Source organism: Gadus morhua, chromosome 10, assembly GCF_902167405.1.
Source record: "Gadus morhua chromosome 10, gadMor3.0, whole genome shotgun sequence".
Classification (NCBI taxonomy): Eukaryota; Metazoa; Chordata; class Actinopteri; order Gadiformes; family Gadidae; genus Gadus; species Gadus morhua.
In genome coordinates, this window is record NC_044057.1 from 21,562,143 (window position 1) to 21,583,177 (window position 21,035).

The window sequence follows — 21,035 nt, forward strand, 5'->3', positions numbered from 1 at the left end:
TAAATATAATATGGATTGTTTTTTACGTAGCCAATCTGTATGCAAATGATTGGATGTGTTACTAGTTTTTTAATTACTTTTTAATTACTAGTAACACAACACATTAATTTTTTGTTAACCCTTTACTTTTGAAAAACAGATGAAAAACAATGCAAAGAAATCCTTGTCAACTTTAGTTGACGCCGAAAGTAGAATCAACTTCTGAAAACTTACAGCACTATCATAAGGTGGTGTTCAAAATTAAATTAAACTTGAACAATATCTAACACTAAATCATTACAATTAAACATTCAGGTCTAGTTTGAGTTCATAATTGTATTGCTCTATCAAAAGGAGTATCTTTCCAGCAGAGAGGCCCATGGTGCATAATACATGTACAGATCAAAGACTGTATGACGAAAAAGTATTTATTAGGACACTTCTTGACGGCACTTTGATTTAAAGGAGCATGATCATGGTAAGGCACAATGGGAACATTCACCAAGCATCTCTATGAGGCAATGAGTGTATATGATTCTTAGGGGAAAGCCTTTTAAATGAACTGGTGTAATGTATATTGTGTATATAATTGATACAATTATCAGGATGACTTCTTCCACGACACTATAACATATATAGGTAAGTAAATATAGGTAGGCTAGATATATCATAACAGCGAAGACCAGTGAAGTTTCTTTTGGAAAAATAAATCAACAAAGAAATATAAAAAATTGGGGTCTCTCGTACGAGAGACCCCAATGCATTATATGAGGACCGTTATATCTGCCAATTTGATTTAATATATCAAATCAGATAAAAGGGCAATAGGCCCACTCCAAATAACTCTTTGACATTGGATTGGATTCCTATTGATTCAGGGAAGCCAATCAAATTGTATTCGATAGCAGCATGTCTCTGTTCCCAGGCGTTGAACATCTGACGACTGGACCCCTGGAATGGGATGCTACAAATAAGCGTTATTATGCGAGGGCGGGACATACAGCTTCACGGGTTTAGCGACGAGCGAGCGGGAGGGACTTCAAATAGTGGGATATTCGTTACAAGTTTAGAAAAAAACAACACGTATCCTCCTGGTCGTTGTCGCTGTGGTTGTTACTTTTTTCATGCTCGAGTATTATTCTCGCTCCCAGATCCCAACCGTTAACGGGTGTACACAGCTCGAGGAAGTATGAGACGGGAACTATTATAGTTCCGGTAGTAGATAACGCTACAATTCATGTTCCTCTCCCAACCTTTTGCACCTCCCCCCTAGCCATAAAACCTCGCCGTTGCTGCGCTCCCATTCAAATGACGTCACGTACCACATTACTGATACGTACTGGTTTTTGGAGACGGCAGGGTCGCTAAATGCAGTAAAACAGAAGTAAACGCCACCGACACACAGAAGGATTGCCACAAAGGATCATTCGGTTGATACGAGATCACTACATTTCTCCATTAAGGTAAGTGCCTTTATTGTTCCCTGTTTTTTTTAGTCCGTATTTGTGATGAACTTCGGGGCAAGGGAAATTGCAACTCGATCGCTAGTGGGCTGTGGCCTGCAGGTGCGACTGGAAATCAGTTAGAATGGCAGAATATTATGTTGGGTTAATAAACATCTTTAGACCGTTATCCAGACTCATATTGGACAATTATGTTATTAAGGTTATCCGAATAGAAAAAAATTAAATCAATTATTGTCCTGTATTTGGTTGTAATAATTCGTGTTCTCTTCAGATAGGCCTACATGTCACGATTTAAACTGCGTTTTCTTGGAACTCTCAGATCTTATCTTCATGCAATGTGTTTTTCTCATATTTTTTGTTTTTAATTTATTCATTTTATGATGTCTAATATTAAAAGCTAGATCTTACAGGGCTCTCCTTGATATTCCAATGAGAGACAGAATATGTATTGGGATAAATGGGAAATTAAAATAGCCTTTTCTAAGGATTGTGGTATTTTATCAATTCTTTTTTTAGTTCCTGCCTTATTACTGTGCCAGTCTGCTATTTTCATTAACATACTATTATTTATTCATGATTTGTACTAAATCGAAATTATTTGGCTATAGGCCCACTGAAGTGTTGTCAGATTGTCTATGAGTAAAGATTCAAACCCCCTATAAACCTATGTATTGTGGCGGAAAATGTTTTGATGTAGGCTTACAGACGTACAGTCAAGTCTAGGTCGTTTTTTGGTGAATCTGAACTTTCGTAAACATCATGCTATATCTTTCCAAGTATATTTATAGGTCCTGGTAAGAATTCAGAGTTGCAGATACATGACCACCACACTACGATCAGATGAAGGAGTTAAACAAGGCGAGACTAGACCAGTTAGACTCATAAACAGGAAGGTGAACAAGAGTTAAGTCATCATGGCTACTCATTTACATCTACGGCATTTAGCAGATGATTTTATCCCAAAACCAAAGCCACTTACAAGAAGTTCATTTGTCGGAGGATAGAGAAACAAAAATACATCTCTGTGGGTACAGTAAGGATGTTCATAGAACAATTACCAAGCAATTACAATTGCTAGAGTAACCCGTTCCCAGTATACAACAAAGATGGCTAAGATAAGTTCCTAAGTACCAAGTGCCAGATCATGCAACTTGATGTTACCATGATGCCATGACGTTGCGACTTCCTCAAATGTTGCATAAGGAAGGGTTTATTTGTCTGTGAAAATACAGCCATTAATACCCAATCGTCCAGGGATCTCTATAGTAACCATAGCCACAGAGGGCTTGACATCTGCCAGGGCCGGCTAGGCTGAATGGCTCTCAGGTGCTGCAATGTTTGGTTTTCATTTCATTGAGTTAGGACAAGAGATTAGGCCTAGGTAATGTCTAACGAAAGACATTAGTAGAAGCCTTTAGGCCTAAGATCAAGATAAAGACACAAACACACACGCGCACACGCACACACACACACACACACACACACACACACACACACACACACACACACACACACACTCTGTCTTTCTTTGTTCCATTTTCTCGATTACGCTTGCTCTCTGGATGTATATCAGATCTGCCCCTCATTCTTGATAGGAAGTTGCCCTTAACAGACATAGCAAAATGGCCCGATCCAATTAGAGCCTTCAAACTGTTCCTTATTATAAGCCATCTATGCTTTTATTCTTACATTTATGTTGGTAAAAAATATACAGGTTTGGCCGATAGGTATCACTTACTTACTAATTCTCTTATCTATTCTCTAATTCTAAACTATCTACCATTTTGAGGAGTAGCCCCTGAAGCCAATATGGAGTCTAAAATAGTAGAGAGTGAGTGAGTGTACCCTGTGTGTGTTTTGCTTCAGAAAGAAGCCCATTCACTCTGCAAATGGGGCCTGTTTATATTTATGCATGCAGGACTCCACATATGAATCAATTCATACTCTACCCGCCCTAATTTCCATCGCCGCTGTAAATTAACCTTGGGATGTTGACTAAAGGCTAGGCGATATGTTTTACACGCATGGACTGGACCTCAATACAAACAATGCCCAGATAGCTGCTTGGTTGGGAAATGCACTTCCTAACTGAGATGCAGAAGGCCAGATACTAATCGGCCAATTGAGTTAATCACAAGGATAGCTTTGTAATGGAATAATTTTATTTTCACATTCTGTTTGTCTAACTGCCATTTGTTAATTGTGAGTTTTCCCTGACACCCTTTGGGGAGGTCAAGGGTCAAGGGATCCATCTGATACACAACTACCCCTCCCCCTTTATGACATCTGTCGTGTACATTTCTTGAAGAGATATTGCGTGAAGGACAGATTTCAGATCGACTTCACATTGCAATTGTCAATGATCAAATCAAATAATGTTGACCTAAAGGACAGAGTTTCCTGTGTTCTCATCAAGTAGAATAATGCATTAGGGGATCCCTGCTCCCGTTTGACCGGTTTACCCCAGGCACAAAGGTTAAAGCTAGGAACAGCCAGGCTGGCTAGACAGTGCATGGTACAGGAGATAAAGTTTAGGGGAGCAGAGCTCATCTCAACATTTTCTGCCACCGTATAAGAAGTCCTCTTGAGTTTTACTTGCGGAGCTCTTAGAGGGACGCAGGGCGAACTCTCCTTTGACGCCTCGGATTATTGTGAGGCCTCAGATTATTGTATTGTTTGTTACGTGTTTGTTATACTTGTTGTATGTTTATTGCTCAAATACATTGGCCTCCTCGTTATAAATTCGGAAGACCCTTTATTCTTACAGTTTATGCAGAAACAATTGGAGTGGGTCAAAATTCTGCTGTCATGTTGCTGTTCAGGATACAGAATGTTGGAATATTATTATGAATGAAATATAAAGTAAGAAATCTTAACACTGTGGGTAATAAATTGTATTTTAGTTAGTATTTTGCATTAGTAAGTATTTTAAGTTAATATATAGCTAGTTCATATCTTAGCATATTATAAAATGATAAAATCCTTGAGGCCTGGTTTGTATTTAAAGCGGGCAATTCCTTTAAAATACCCCTTGAACAGTACAAGTCATACGTCATAACAACCACATTGGATGCAAGTACAGATATATATTATAGTTAATAAATGTTTGACAGCTAGGCGCAGCTTTTTCCATTAAGACACATACAGCGTATCTTTACTGTGTATCACAATGTCCTTTACGATAGAGCTGCGGGTATCTGGTGGCTGATATCTTTCCATGGTCTCATTAGGACCATTCAAATAACAGTGTTTGGTTTACCTAGGGGGAAAGGTTACCAATAATTTGAAATATTGTTCATTGTGAACAATGTTACTGCAACATAATTCAGCATGTTAGCTTGGCGAAATGAATATGCCGTGGTCTCAAGTAGGGTAATTGGATCAATATGGGCCCACAAACCGGTTTGATATGATGTGCTGTCCTGGGCAACAATTGCATCACTTTTGTGGCCCCTTCAGGAGCACGCAGAGTAATGTTACTCTAGAGACTGGATCCTTGTTGAACTCCACCGATGCTACACAAATACAAACAGACGGTGCCATAGCATTATCAACTCTGATCACTGAACAAATTGAGTAGATGGTAGATATATTGTATCCATTTGAATCAAGTCTAGATGATGGACATCCATTTAGGCTATTGAATATATAACCAGTATTGCCTTTATATGAGCTTAGACACCAAAAAACATTCCTATCAACTGTATTTTCTATATCGTTGAAATGGCTATAATAAACTTGATACTTGACACGTTTATTAGTAGCGCATCTTCACAACACATGACTACCATCTAAATCTGTTGTGTTTTGCATTGACCCACTTCCTCCTCCCAGTCAGGTGACCGTCCGACCCACAGATGAACTTTGAGCAGCCACCTCCGTACCCGGGCCAGGGTCCGACGGCCCCGGGCTACCCACCCCAAGGACACCCGCAACAAGGTTACCCGGCAGCAGGCTACCCTCAGCAGGGTTACCCAGTCAACGTGGAGCAGGGTTACCCTGTCAACATGGAGCAGCCTAATCCTGCCTACCCCAACTACCCTCCTGGTGCCATGGGCCCCGGGGGCCCCTACCCGGGGCCCGGGCAGCCTCCCTACCAGGGATACCCACCACAACCACAGTTTGGTTGGCAGGGAGGGCCCGGGCCGGCCCAAGGCCCCATGTACGGAGAAGGCCCCAAAAACACAGGTGAGACATTTACATTTAGCGCATTTGGGGGACGCCAAATTTTTTCGGAAGATAGTGAGCGACTGCGGTCCTGAGAACGGCAGGGAGCTCGTTCCTCCACTGAAGTCCCAAAACCGAGAAAAGTTGTGACTTTGCTGATCGACCTTTGCTAGCTCTTAGCGATTGCGGTATCAGACAGTATCAGAGTCCTGCTGAGTCATGGTTCGATAGCTTAATCCAATTCACAATAATCAAAATAAAAGGATTGGCTTCTGCAGACTAACAAAACACGGGTCGGGTATACAACTGAAAGGTTGTGTTGTGTTGCTAAAGAGAGTGGCCAATGGTGAATATGCAAAGTGCAAGTCAAATTGTCTGGTCCAAAGGGCAAATTCAGCATGTCTTCACTGTGCCTCGTAGGCGAGGCTTAACTGCCTCCATGCCTGGTCATCAGCACTTTCAGGGCTGATCAAAGTAAGTGGAAATGCAGCAAATGGCTAATGATTGACAGCCTGTTATTGTGCTAGAATTAATATTATCAGTGCGCAGTGGTGAGCGGTGAGTTAGCCTTTACTTTGTGGTCGGAAAACAGCTGGTCACCTGGGTGATCCACCCTCCACTCCTGCATGACTCAAACAAGATGGCTGCTCAAAGCTGGATCACTGTTACGTATACATTATTAATCACAACCACACAAAGAGGTGCAACGCGTTTGCTCAGGAAAAAAACGGCCACTGTGGCCTCACTTGTCATTACGTAGGAGAGAGAGACGATACAAAACGGATGATCCTGTCAACTTAATAATTTAAATAGCTAGGCTATCCTATTCCTGATTAGAAGATAGGAATAGAGGTGCTAACATACACGTGATGGACAATATGGTTTTCAGAAAAGACGCAACGCAATATCCGGAGTCAATACAGATATGCCGAAATACCTGCTACCATTATATTACAAAACAGTTTAATTACATTAACTGTCATTTCCCCTCTTCGCCGGGTATGTATATTTTGCAATGTATGCAGTAAGTGAATTATAGTGGATATTAGAGTTTGCTGATACACAAGAGCTACGGTTGTAATCCAATTCAGTGAGAAAGATGTAGTATATCAGCATATCATACACCAGCTTTCCTTGAATACACAACAACGGTGCTACTCACTTCACTACACACATCCATCATACACTTTGAAACGGCGGCCCGGTGCTTTGGTGCATCATCCATCACACAATAACAAATACGAGAAGCATTACTCCGGAGGGTTGTTTATCCTATGGATCATCTACATCTCTGTGGTATTATGGAATCCGCTTGGCCACGTCGTGAGACAATAGAATTCTCCCTGCTGAACATAACGAGAGGGGAGAATAGCCACGACTGTATTGGAACAATAGACCATTATTTTCCTCTCTCTCTGAAACTGACTGTCGCCCTTTCTTTCTCTCCGTCTCTCGCTCCTTTCTACAATTTTCTTTATTTATCTCTACCCTCTCCTCCTATGTGCCTTCCTCCCTCTCCCTCTCTCCCTCCAGTATACGTGGTGGAGGAGCGGAGGAGAGATGACAGTGGAGACACGTGTCTGACGGCCTGCTGGACGGCTCTGTGTTGCTGCTGCCTGTGGGACATGCTGACATAACCCCTTCCCCCCCCCCCCCCCCCCCACCCCCCCACCTCATCAACACCACCTTCGCCTCCATCTTTCTGTGCCTGGAAAACCAATCAAACCTTCTCTCGCTCTCTCGCTCTCTCTCTCAAACACACCTTGAACGTCACTCCACCTCCCTGAAGTATCCCCCGTGAAGAAACCTTCGCTCGTCCATAAAGAAAAGAAACACCCACTCCGAAACACAATCTCCCATGGATATCAGCTCATCTCAGCCCCATGGAGCAGTGGCTGATCCCGGGGTGTGTGTGTGTGTGTGTGTGCGTGAGTGTTCATCCGCGCCATCTTGACCATGAGGGGAAGCACCTTTTTGAGAACCAAGCCCAAGAGTATACTCTAGTCTGTCCAATCTCAGGCTCCGTTCTGTGATCAAACTCCTACATGTTGCCACACGCACCCATCACGACGCGAACACATCAGATCCCTGGTAAATGAATGACACACACCCACACACACACATATGCACAAAGACACACACACACACACACACACACACACATATGCACAAAGACACACACACACACACAGTTCCACACACACCTATATATATCTCAGGCTTGTTACGTGTGGAGCTGTCCTTTGCACTTTATGATGTTATAACTGTAAGAAACCCGCTCCTTCCCCCCCCCCCCCCCCCCCATGCCCCGAATACCTCATATGCCTGGTCCCTCATGGCTAACGCAGCTAGCACGACTGCTGGATGCTAACAAGCCACTGGGCCCTCTTCAGAAGCCGATGCTTGCAATGTATTCCTCCCTCTTATTTGCACAGACAGTCCGGTTGCCGATGTATTTCTTCAGGTGAATCGTGTGATGAATAAAAGAAACACCTTTTTTTCTTAAAAAAAAAGATGATGATTTATCTCTGATTGCATAACATAGTGCACTTGCTTTCCTGCTGAGCCTGATAAGGTGATTTGAAAATATTACTTCCAACATGAACATTCCATAAAAAAAAAGTGAATAAAGAAAAATGCCCCCCAAAAAATCTATAAATAATAAATGGTGAATAATAGTATTTTACTTTGTCTTTTGCTTGGAAGAAAAATAATCATGCATTAAAAAGTGATATACCCCAAAATAAGTCACTGGCTTGTAATATTTGGTATGGTGTCGTATGTCATATGCGTGTGAGTGAGATTGAGGGGTTAGAGAAGAGGGCAGGAGCCATGGGGCCTGGTCATCTTTCTCAAAGGTTATGGAAGTGAGCCCATAGCCAGAGCTTGCCAGATCATGCAGGGCTTTACAAAATGGCTTCCATCAGCACGTCAAAAGAAAGCATATGATCCTGCAATGTTGTAATTTCATAATGTTATACTGGTTTCATATTGATAAATGTCAATTCATTTGATGCATTTCTAACTGTTTACTTTCTGAAATTAACACATATGTATTTAGTCTTACCCCCCCCCCCCCCCCCCATGATGAGTGTGAGAAGAGGACGCTTAAAATAAAGGAAGAGTATAGAGTTACAGATGTCGGTAAGCATGCCGGGTAGTACTATCTTTAGAGTCCAAATATGTGCATGTGACTTATCTGCAAACACATGGGTGCTGGTAAACCTTTGCTCTTACTGGATATGGTGTTTTGGCACTCAACATGTTGGTCTGTTATAATTATTCAATGGTTTTATTAACCACCCCATATATATGCCCCTTTAAACCCTCCAACAAAAGATAGGTAATTAAAGATTAGGGTTGGTTCATGAATGGCATGCTTTAATTGATTGTTCTTTGATGCTTGTTTTGATGCTTGTTTTTTTACTTAAAAAGTGTAAGAAAACAACTTAATATGAAGTCAAAATAACCGGAAACAAAATACAAACCTGTTTGCCATCAGAGGATTTTTAACAGCGGTTAGTTGGTAGAGGATTTTATTCATATTAACATATGTAGCCTATTGTTTGTGTCATTGTTCCTGGTTATGTAATTAAAAGCATCACAACTTCCACATTGTAATGTCTGATGCATGTATACATTTATAAGAGTAACTTACTGTATTAGTACACAATAAAGCCCTTTAAAGCAGGAGGACATTTCTCCAGTATTTCCATTACATCTAAGCTTTTGGAGAAGGTCCCAATCAGATTACGTTTGCAGGTGACAGTTGGCCTGTATTTTAATACAAAACAAGGGCATAACATTGTGACTCTACGGGTCAAGAGTCTGTTTTAAAGACACAGGAGATGTGAGGAAAACCAAAACTTGACATGGTTGAGGAAACAAGTACTTTTTATTGATAAGGTTCTCAGAAGAGTCTCGTTTCAGTGAGTGTATAAGAATCATCCTTAGATAATAATACTGATTTGGTACATTATGACATCCAGCACGAGTCTCTTCACAGTGAGAGGGATCCATTACTGCTACTGCTGTTGGGGTCTAGGACAGTAATATTTCTGCTTCCAAACTAAACCAAAAATTAAACCAAACATTCAAAAACCAATGGGGGACTGATAATGTAGATATGGAATATTTGAGTGTCACAAAACTCTAGAGTAGTAAGACCAGCTAAAGATCCGCACATTACAAGCCACTTCCTCTTAGAAATATAAAACTTGATATTCTGAACAATATTCTACTGTGCTGCATAAAGGTAGATCTATACACTGTACATTGAAATATATTTAAAAAAAAAAACAGATTTCACAGTTTTAAAGACTTTATTTAAAGTATAAACCGTTTTAAAACACTTTATTACATAAATTATTCTTTTTTTAGCGAGACTATTATTGAATCTGAAATAATACAAAAAGCAAAATTAACATTTGTTACGTATTATACAAAATAAAATAAACAAATTCGCTAATGTTCAACTGGTGACTCCCTTATGATTGTCATATAGTACTAAGAATATTAAATAATAATAAAATAAAAATGAACAAAGTAAGTAGATATCGACACTAGCTTGTATGTTCTCTGGACTCTGTGAAGGGTGTTTTTTGAACGCTCTGTACAGAAGTGCCTCGGTGAAAGTCTCACAATTCTATCGCGACTGAAACGTACAAAACTACGGCAGCTACAGTATACGCAACATCCTGAACTTTAGTGTAGTCTGAAAACACATGTAGTAGTAGTATACCTCTCCTCCTCGCACCATTCTGAAACAAAAACAATGCTAATGTGATTACCACTGTCCACAAATATAACCTTTTTGTTATTATTATTATTATTATTTAATTTTTTTTGAAGGGTATTTTATTATTTATTTCTCAGTAACTAGTTTTCCTGTTTGTTCAAGCCAGTAGTTGGTGTTTTGCTCAGAGATATACACTCCACCTCAGCAGGAGCATAGGTCCGTGGACATCGTGGGGCCTGAGTCGGGGAGATGACTTGTTGTGGTGGTGTTGTTGTTGTCGTTGTGGTCGAACAGCCGTTTCACATGGTGTTTTTGCTGTTGGTTTCGGCGCAACTTGTGTGACGTCGTCCTCGGATCCATTACTTTGATTGGTCGTACTCTGGGGAATGGCTTGGCCTCCCTTATTTGGTCCCTTTGCCTAGAGAGGTTTTTGTATTTTTTTGAATAGAGACAAGCTCTCACCGCAGAACCCAGTGCAACGCTAACCCACCAGCAGCTGTCATGGCCACTCTCAGTGTCGATCCAAAAAATATGGGTAAAAATATCGATATCTTTTTTAAAAAGGGGAATTTTTCCTTATTCGTTAAGCAACAGGTTTGTTCTTTCCTTTCCAAGTTCATCAGTGCTTTTTGAGTTGCTCAAAGTTTCTCAAAACAAAAAGGAAAAGAAACGCTGGAATAAACATTACATGTTTTTTGCCCGTGGCAGTAAAATCAACAATAACTTTTTATTTTCTCTGATAAGTTCTTCTTTTCAAAAGTCCCTGCAGCGTTCCGTGAGTTGGTTTTTTATTCTCCGCGGGATTTCGAGTGGCGCAAGAATGAGAAGGCTGGGTGGAAAGAACCGAAAAGAACGTGAATGTCGGCGAGACGGGACGGGAGGCGTGGCTCCCGTCCAATCGGACAAGTCCCCGGGAGGCTGTTACCTCCTCCCCATCTCGTTCTGTCTGAGGAACTGGATGTTGTTGCTGCTGTCGGCCAGCTCCGGGTACTGCTCCACGGGCAGTATGTAGTACCCATCGTAGCCCTGCACCCTGCCCGATGTCAGCAGCTGCTGTCTCTCCCCCTCCGTCCACAGACGGCTGCCCTCCTTCCCGTCCCGCACCCTCTGCTGCTCCCGGCTCCATGCCCCCGACAGGGCCCTCTGCCGGGCCTGCTCCAACAGTCTTACCTTCTCCTCGTCCACGACGTCCAGCGCCAGCCCGTAGCGCACGCTCAGCGCCAGCGACGGCGCGGCGAACTCCACGGTGGCGCCTCGCCTCGAGCGGCTGCTCACCGTCACGTTGACGCCGCTCTCCAGCGACTTGCGTCCGTTGGTGAGCCCCAGCGCCAGCAGGTCGCCGTCGGCCGCGCCCACCTTGACGAAGAAGTGGCAGTCGCGGCCGTCCTGCGTGTAGTGCGTGCCCTCCAGGTAGAGGGCGCCGTTGAGCACCAGGGCGACCTTGCGGCTGTCGTCGCTGGCCACCGACGACACGCCCGCCACCACGCGGCCCTCCTTCAGCGCCAGCATCACGCCGCGGCCGATGATGGGCGTGCTGGTGCCGAACCAGTGGCCCGGCTTGTCCCGGCGGCCCCGCCGATCCTTGTTGAGCAGCCGGCCCTCCAGCGCCATGAAGGCCTGGTTGTGGCGTTCGGCCGCCTGCTGCACGCCGGTGATGAGCTGGGAGGGAGAGGAGGGGGTAGGCGTTCAGGGACACTTGTTAAAACTGGCTTGTAATTCTATGCTTTTTGTATGTTGTTTCCCTCTATATATTTTTTTTTGTACTACTTATGCTTGTTTTTTACTCTTATTCTATTTGCTACATTCTGTTTGCTGCTGCTTGAAGTGCAATTTCCCTGAGGGAACCTTCCGGATTAATAAAGGGCCAGTTTGTACACTATATAAGCATGTTGAGTACAGATGGTTCACATCCGGAGTGAAACCTCAGAACTAATACCGGAAATACACAGCAATGTCAATGCTCTACTGACCACCTCATCTACTATAGGCACGAGAGAAACTCTATGACCTGCACCTGACAAGACAATGATGTCACGCTAGAAACAACTATCCCGCCCGCGGATAGTGTGTAATCTCTTACTTCCCCCCCGCGGACGTAATAGATTACTCACTATTTCCCTGTGAGTAAATATTTAGCCAGGTCTAAAAGTCTATCTGTTAAAAGACAGATATGGGATACAATAACATGTATTATACCATGGTCTGGGGTAATACTCGATTCTGATTGGCTGCAGGGTGTCCATTAATCCCTGATATATGGAAACCTGCTAAGTAGTTCCAGACAAATTGTCTGTTCAGCCTTCAAAACGAGAGGTGGTAAATTGTAAAAAATGCATTAAACTGTAATCAGAAAACGCAGTTATAAGCTATAGACTCTATAGTATCTGTGGTATGAAGGCTGGGACTTATTTCAAATTATAAATGTGTACACTTTATGCTATAGACACTATAATATTTATTTAAGATGTAAATATGTACAATGCACAACGTTAGCTCTCTGGCTCATAGCTGAGCGGACTAGAATACCTCCCGATGCCAAGTCGTATCTAATGTCCTTCCTATTTACTGGGGGAGTGAACAACGTTTCCGTTGCATAAGAACCTTACGGGAGGGTAATGATGGTTCCAGGTATTAGTCAAACCCTCAGGCTTTACCAGGATAATTATATAATGGCTTGTGAGAAACGTTATATTTGGATTGTAAAACGCATGAAAATATAAATTAATGGTCTTAATTTCTTTTCTTTGGCAAGTGACCATGGTATAAGCGGGATAATGCCCTTCGAGGTGTCCATTATCAGGAATTAATGGACTTCACTGCGTTGTTCATTAATTCCTGATACTTCATTCATTCATTCATTCGGGCATCAAAAGCACACGCAAATTTGGAACCGAAAAAATTAGATAGTAGTTAGAGATAGTTAGTTGTACTGACGATTATTTTATTAGGATCGTAACTTAGTATATGACCCAACACCTTGCACCATTAAACCCCTTTGAGAACAGGAGTCAGGCTGCCAACCCGTCCTCAGTGTGTTAGTGTGTCGCGGCGATGCCAGGCACGTACCTGTCCATTCTCACAGTGCTGCGTGGCCTGCAGTTCGTAGGGTGGCTCCACAAAGTAGAAGGAGTGTCGAGGGAAGCCTGGGATTATGTTACTGAGCTGGAAGCCAAACATCACCAGCCAGCTCTTCACATCTAGAGCAGCACAGAGAGACGTGGGAGATAAGCAGGGGGGAAACAATCACACAGAAAACGAGAAGTCAACAGTTGGTCAACTGTCAACAGTCAACAGTCGGTCATGATTGCTCAACAGGATTGCTGTCATTTAACCCTTTTATAATCCTGTTACATATTACTTTAGATTGACCGGACACTAAAAGCATAATTCGAAAATGAGAAAAGCCCGCTAAGGCAGCATTTCTGAAACTTAGCGTAACTCCCATTACATTTTGTAAAAAATAAAAATAAAAATAATGTAAACACTATCTAAAAGCACCAGAATTCACACACTAGGTCCCATCTCCTCTTACCTGTGACGTAGTTCTTGATGTCCAGCATGTCGCTGAGGGGGTTGTTGTTCTTGAACATGTACAGGTTGAACGGGGCGGGGTCTTTGCCGATCTTGGGCCAGGTGGCGTAGTCCGGGGAGGTCCAGCGGCCCGCCAGCACGTCGTAGTCCCGCTGGGTGAAGTGGACCAGCTTGGTGAGCGAGTCGTAGAGGCCCCCGTGGAAGCCCACCACCAGCTGGAACTCCGGGTTGGAGTCCAGGTAGACCTCGCCGTAGGCCGTGTACTGCACCTGTGGACCGGCAGGGGGCAACACGGAGGTGAGGGTGGTTCATCAGGGGGGGTTGAGGGAGGGGCGAGCCTTAACAGGTCGTCCTCCCGGTGCATCCGGATTCAGTGCCCTAAGCCCGGATGCGGATTAATGTCCAGGACTGCGTTATTTATTTTAAACTGTTTGAACTGTGAACTGTGAACCTTGAAACTAATTGACACTGGAATAACGTATCGGACATATTTATGCATTCCTGAATTTCAACCTGGGAATCCAGGTTTTATTCATCTATATATAAGATATTGGAATAATATCAACTGTCATATTATTTACTTTATGTATTGCAGTGTTGTTCTGGTTGCTTGACTGACACAGTGTGTTCACATCTGTCTCAATGGCCTTTCCCTGAATAAATAAAGGTTGAATAATATCAGGTGTGACGTCTGACACGGTGCCCTTACCTGTTTGATCATCTGGCCGTTGCTGCTGAAGACTGCCAGGGGCGTCCCGGTGTTGTCTGAGGCGATGTAGTACTCCTCCCCACTGCTCACCTCCATGGCAAACAGGTGACCCTGATGGAACGACAGACACCAATACACTCCAGTCAGCCCCTTGGCATGGCCTTAACCGTCCAACCAAAACACACACATTACTCATCTTTCACGTACTAATCTCCCATCCAGAAAATGCATTTCATCAACATACAGAGTGTCACGAATAATATTTACGATGTATTTAGTCATTTAGCAGAGGCTTTTATTTAACACCATTACACAAAAGCGTAAAGAAACATTTCGGACACATGAAGGAGCAGGCTGGGGATTAAGCATCTCTTAGAGCTCGAGAGTGCCTACTGGTTAGAGTGTGTACCGTCGCATCAAACCAAAAAACAGAACATCACCTTTTCCAAGGCAAACGGACCCCTAGCCACTAAACCAGGGGTCTCAAACTCGCGGCCCGGGGGCCAATTGAGGCCCGCGGGATGATATTTTGTGGCTCCCTGCTTGACATCAAAGTTTAGTGTTAGTGCGGCCTTGAGTTAGGGTGACCAGATGTCCCGGTTTGCCGGGACAGTCCCGATTTTGAGTTGCGTGTCCTGAGTCCCGACAAAAGCCAAAGGACGCTAAAATGTCCTGGTTTCCACCAACCGCTATGAAATGTCCCGTGTTGTCAGCGATTACATAGCCAGCGTGATCTAATTATAGCCCGATCATTAACTTAGATTGGGTCAGTTGTGCTCCTTTCTTCTGTGGAATACTTGATGTGGCCCAGCCTGACCCAGACTCTACCTCCAGCGGCCCCCAGGTAAGTTGACTTTGAGACCCCTGCACTAAACCACCACGACCCTCGCCCCATACACCAACCGCCCCCCAACCGCCCGTCATCAGCCACCAGCTCGCTACCTGCAGGTCGTAGTAGAGGCAGGAGATCTCGGAGCTGGAGTGGTTGAAGATGTGCGTGACCCTGGCCGGGTGGTTGAGGTCGGCGTAGAAGAACTGCAGGTGCTGGCCCAGGCTGTTGCGGGTGGAGACGCGGCGCCCCAGCCCGTCGTAGTGGTACTGCACGCTCCAGCCGCCCGGCCCGCGGTTGTAGGCCCGGAGCAGCTGGCCCTTGGAGTTGTAGTCGAAGACGTCGGAGCCGCGCTGGCTCAGGAAGCCGTCCTCGTCCAGGCGGTACTGGACGTCGCCCAGCCGCGTGATGCGGTCGCGCAGGTCGTAGCGCAGCGGCATGATGCGGGCGCTGTTGCCCGGGTTGAGCAGGTGGAGGTTGCCGTTGAGGTCGTAGCTGTAGCGCCAGGTGGACCAGTCGTTCACCTGGAGGGAGGGAGGGAGGGAGGGAGGGAGGGAGGGAGGGAGGGAGGGAGGGAGGGAGGGGGGGAAGGGGTTGGAGGGAAGGGTTGGATGTAAGATACACGACTCAGCCGCTGACACACCTTGACGTCTCTTGAGGATGGTTATGGATGCAAACTGAGGAAAGATTTAACCAAGCGGCCTCAATCGAAACATTGTGACGCTCGAATCCGATCCCACAGGCTGTTGCTTTATCTGAGGGAGGTATTTTCTTGTAAAACAATGATGCTCTTTCATTATGGAGCCAAGCGGTGCAATCACAATAAGAGGAACAGCACCATCTCTTGGGAAAAAGATTTTATTGCAGTTTATTGTTGTCCTGGTTAACAATCATGTACCAGGATGTTTGGTTTTATTTATTCGTCATTTTAACGGCAGCTTATTTGATTTGCACTGCAATTTTCTGATACTAAAACTTAGGAGCAGGTAGGGGTCTTGCTCAAAGATGCCGCTACAGATCGACTGAAGACAATGCTTACGATAAAAACCAGACCCCCCCCCCCCCCTCTACCCAACTACCCACCCGCCTACTCCCACCCCCCCCCCACACACACACACTGGGTGCACCCACCTTGACGCCGCTGAGCTGGCCGTCCCCGTCGTACTCGTAGCGGTACTGGGTGGTGTTGGCGTAGGGTCCGATCTTCAGCTCCCGCTTCACCACGCGGCCCATACTGTCGTACTGCACCGTCATCCAGTACATGAGCGAGCGGAAGATCTCGTACTGCACCTCCTTGATGCGCCCGTGCGTGTCGAAGTGCTTGCTGAGCGTCATGACGGCCGTGGTGATGATCTGGTTAATGTCGTAGTAAATCACCCCGAACTTCCCAAAGTGCTCCACCTGGGTCACGAAACAGAGGGGGGAGACGCAGAAGCAGCAATGAGCGGAGGAGGGTGATGGAGGGAAGGTGCCGGGAGTTCATCCGAAAACTTTACTTTCTGTTATTTATTTTTTGGAGGGGGGGGGGGGGGGGGGGGGGGGGGGAGGGGGATCGCATCGTGGTTCCATGGATCGGCCGCCTTTGACGAAAACGCTCAAAATACATTTGAATTGATGCTGTCGTCATGACAGCAGATGAACCGTTGCTAACATTCCGTGGTCGGGCGCGTCTATGGCGTGATTATGCACGCCGTAATTATGGACACCGTTAAACCCGGGATGTCTTTCGCATTTCGGAATCTATAGCGGAAGCGTTTATTCAAAACGACCCACAGCGCATTCAGAGACCAATAAGCGGCAGGTGCTAAATGATGCACACGGGTACATCTGAGATTGAAACAGAACCCAGAACCCTTTGGGCTGGGAGTCAGACAGCCTAACCAGCCACTACACTTACATCATTGCACCTTTAACTGTCAACAGCACAATCATTTGCTTTTCTAATGGTTTTGATTTTTGTTACTTTTATTGGATCTCCTGTCTGGATGAATGGATTTTTGCCGTGGTGATGTCTGTCTGATTTAATGTCTAATGAGCCTGGCTGAAAACTAATTCCCCTATTGAGGAAGGTTAAATGTGTAGAGTAGGCGGATGTTTCTTGTGACATTTGTTGAAATTCTCTTTACATCCTGACATCAATCGATAATTAAAATGCTCTGACAAGAAAAACAAAAGAATTCCAATATCTGCAGCTGTCCCATGCCTGGAATAAGTCTGGCCAATACTTTCATTCGGCCCCAATTAATTGATTGGATGGTTTACCTGTCTGTCTACCTACCTACCCTTCTGCCTGCGCACACTCTGCCTGTGCACACATTGCGCATGACTAGAGTCTTCCAAGAGGCTAGGCATGCATTTTTCTAAAGCTATCAAACTGGTCACGTGTTTTGGGGGAGTGGCTTTGGCGGGAGGCCTGAAGAGAGGGGCGGGGTTTATTCGGTTTTATACTTTCATAATCTTGTTTAGTCTGGCTGGCGTCTCCGAATTGACTGCCCTACCTTTAAGGAAGGCATACATAGATCAATTACTTTAGGAAGATACATGAAAAAAAGCGACAATCTCCACTCTCGCACCTTGCCGGAGATCTCGTCGTAGCGGTAGAGGTCGACAGGCAGCGGCGTCTCGCTGATGACGGGCTTCATGCTGGCGATGCGGAAGCTGTTGTCGTGGTAGGTGTAGTCGAAGCGGGCGTTCACCATGCCCTCCTCGCTGAAGCGGTAGATCTGCTTGTCGATGAGCGGGCCCATCTTGCGGTAGCGGATGGTGCACGAGAAGCCGCCGCTCTGCAGGTTGACCATCTTCAGCACGCCGGCCGTTTCGTCGTAGCCGAAGGTGACCGCCGTGCTGTCGTACACGATCTCCGACAGCTTGGCCAGCTTGCCGTACTTGTAGAGGACGCGGCGGCCCGTGCCCAGGAAGTGGGTGGCCTGCGGGCGTCCGTCCTCGCTGAAGTCGTGGATGATGGAGGCGTTGCTCTCCGGCGGCGTGTAGGTGTTGCGGATGTAGCCCACCGACACGTGCGTGAACATGGTGTGGCGCGCCACGCTGGGCATGGTCACGGCCGTCACGCGGCCCGACTTGTCGAACTCGAAGACGTACTGCCGCTGGCTCTGCAGGAGCAGCACCATGGACTGGAGAGGGAGGGAGGGAGGGAGGGGTGGGAGGGAGGGGGGAGGAGGGAGGGAGGGAGGGAAGGAAGGAACAGAGGAGAGGTGAAGAGAAGAGAGGTGAACGGGGAGGGAAAGGAGAAATAAAAATGCAGATTAGGTTAATATCGTTACTACCACCTGGCCCCCGTTAGTATTTTATATGGAAATGGATGATTTACCTCCTGTGAAATGGTACCAAGAGTCACTTTATCCCTCACCTGATTTACTGGAATCTTATCCCATTATCATAAAAAATCATTTCACCTCCGTTTACTACCCGCCAACGACCACACTTTCATCCCCCCCTTGGCCACCGGTGAACCCGGCTTTCCGACACCCATGATCACCCCCCCCTCACCTAAAAGGCCATCGCTTCAGGCTACTCACTTTGTCCAGGTAGCTGTAGCTCCACACCTTGCCGTCCACGAAGGCGCGGGACACGACGCGTCCCTGCGGGTCGAACTCGGTGCGCTCGCTCATGCTGCCCCTCTGCAGGCCCACCAGCTGGCCCGTGCTGGAGTAGGACACGTTGACCACCGCCAGGCTGCTGCTGGGCAGCCACATGGCCGGCCGGCCCTGGGCGTCGTACATGATGCGCAGGGTGAACTTGCGGTGGTCGTCGTAGATCTTCTCCGTGCGCGTGTTGCGGTCGTAGTCGATGGAGAGCAGGTTGCGCCCGTGTGCCTGGGAGAGGGGGGGGGGGGGGGGGGGGAAGTTAGTCAAGAAGTGTGGGGAGGAGTCAATCAATAGGGGGGGGGGGGGGGGGTGGTGGAGTCAATCAAGAAGGAGGGGGGGGGGGAGGCAATCGAGAAGGGGGGAATTAAATGTATAAATTAATTTAGCGTTCACACGTTCACATTTGCATTTATCCAAAGTGACCTCCAGCGGATTCAGATACATCCTACTAAGAAGCATCCCAGGTCAGGCCTCTTGATTAAGGATGCCTTAAGTGGTCACCTGACCACTTAATATCCGGCTAGCACCGCAACACCGTGGATGCTCCTCATGTTCTATTTCTAACTGTTTAGTTTGGCGAAGAAGGTTAGCTCGTCATGCTACAGAACCCAGTGCATTGCTAAATATCCCTGAGTGAGGAATCCTCACTTCTTTCTGTGAGGGAGTTTTTCCTTGACCTGTGGGAATGGCGTAGATAGAAGACCTGTAAAGCCTTTTGAGACGGTCAATGATTCAGAGCTATGCAAATACAACTGACTAGACCTGACTCACAGCTAGCTTGCAAAGAATGGCAAACAAACCCCTCGACCGGTGATCGGTGATCGGCCGTACATATCCACAGATATGTACGGCGTGTTACAGGTGTCCGCGGATATAATAAAAGGCGTGGAAGAGGCTGAACGCAGCGGGCTGTGGCTCACCCGCAGCTTCCTGCCGAACACGGTGATCCGGCCCTTGGTCTGCTCCTTGCGTAGCCGCCATTCGATGGAGTTGAGGCCGTTGTCGGTGGGCAGGGTGATGTTCCTCCGACCGATGGTGGGGCTGACGGAGCCGGCCAGGATGTGGGGCTCTGTGTGGAAGCTGATGCCCATCCCGTTGGCGTACATGACCCTCAGGGTGCCGTTGTTACAGAGCTGGTAGCTGTTCCTCACCTGGTCTGTAGGGGGCAGCGGTGAGCCAGGTTGAGACGAGGCTTACGACGGACTCGGCGGTGACAGTGAGTGCTATATCCGATGGCAGCAGGACGCACCCTGTTGCTTTGCTTTAGCTTTATTTCAACAGAATCAATGGTAATGCATTTGATAAAAGGGAATATAAAGCCTGTCTGATGTGGTCTCAGGGCTGAACGGGAGGGCTAAAAGATAAGATACTCCGACGTTAACATCAATACATTCCGAGTGTTAAAAAAGCTGACGGCAAACAGATGCATCGTGCTTAAGTGAGAACACAAAACAACAGCGCGTTCATTTAGTTCTTCATCATTTCCTCAAAGGTATAAACAGACTCTTTCTGAATAGTAAACGTCCTTTGTCTTACGTGCGCATACAGGAGTCTTGATTGTCGACCATATAAGTGCTTTTACTTCGGCCTTGGAAAAATGTCTGACACGTACGGAAGACGGAGGCTTTTATTTTGTTAACAAAAGGTAAAGGGATCAGATAGTGTCTGCCTTTGAAGCCCTTGCAGTAAAAGACGGTAATCCATAAGGCCAATTTGTGATAAAGCTAAGGGCGGCTATTTAACATCCCCTCAAACAGACAAGAGAGGCATTCTCTTTTTATTGAACACAACACAGCTGTTGGATAAATCTTCTGTTCTCCCTATCGGAACCATCTCCAACCCAGAGAGAGAGAGAGAGAGAGAGAGAGAGAGAGAGAGAGAGAGAGAGAGAGATAAAGAGAGAGAGAGAGAGAGATCACACAAAAGATATAGGGAGAAGAAAAGGGGCGATAGAGAAGGCTGATAGAAGCTCCGGGGCAACAAGGATTCACCGCATGGTAGAGTGATGAGA

At 45.9% G+C, this 21,035-nt stretch overlaps 2 protein-coding genes across 2 annotated transcripts in view; one reads left to right on the forward strand and one right to left on the reverse strand.

Annotated features, from left to right (window-relative positions):
- The first annotated feature begins 1,218 nt into the window (after positions 1-1,218).
- On the forward strand, positions 1,219-9,303 carry LOC115552059 (cysteine-rich and transmembrane domain-containing protein 1). Its single transcript, XM_030367768.1, has 3 exons — positions 1,219-1,442; positions 5,280-5,633; positions 7,146-9,303. The coding sequence occupies exons 2-3, from the start codon at positions 5,303-5,305 to the stop codon at positions 7,247-7,249; spliced, it is 435 nt and encodes a 144-aa protein (XP_030223628.1). The 5' UTR covers positions 1,219-1,442; positions 5,280-5,302; the 3' UTR covers positions 7,250-9,303.
- A 185-nt stretch (positions 9,304-9,488) lies between these two features.
- The window catches only part of tenm2a (teneurin transmembrane protein 2a), a gene marked incomplete in the record, with an annotated part of 105,759 nt that continues 94,212 nt past the window's right edge, over positions 9,489-21,035 (reverse strand). The window contains 9 exon segments of the mRNA XM_030367766.1: positions 9,489-12,009; positions 13,417-13,547; positions 13,883-14,150; positions 14,591-14,701; positions 15,533-15,943; positions 16,551-16,820; positions 17,993-18,550; positions 18,956-19,252; positions 19,945-20,180. Of these exon segments, the coding sequence (XP_030223626.1) occupies positions 11,272-12,009; positions 13,417-13,547; positions 13,883-14,150; positions 14,591-14,701; positions 15,533-15,943; positions 16,551-16,820; positions 17,993-18,550; positions 18,956-19,252; positions 19,945-20,180 (3,020 nt within the window).

Excerpts from the sequence above, each read along its gene's own strand:
- LOC115552059 (XM_030367768.1), top strand. The coding sequence starts at position 5,303 with ATGAACTTTGAGCAGCCACCTCCGTACCCGGGCCAGGGTCCGACGGCC. Across the intron at positions 5,634-7,145 it reads AGAAGGCCCCAAAAACACAG|TATACGTGGTGGAGGAGCGG; the intron begins GTGAGACATTTA and ends CTCTCCCTCCAG.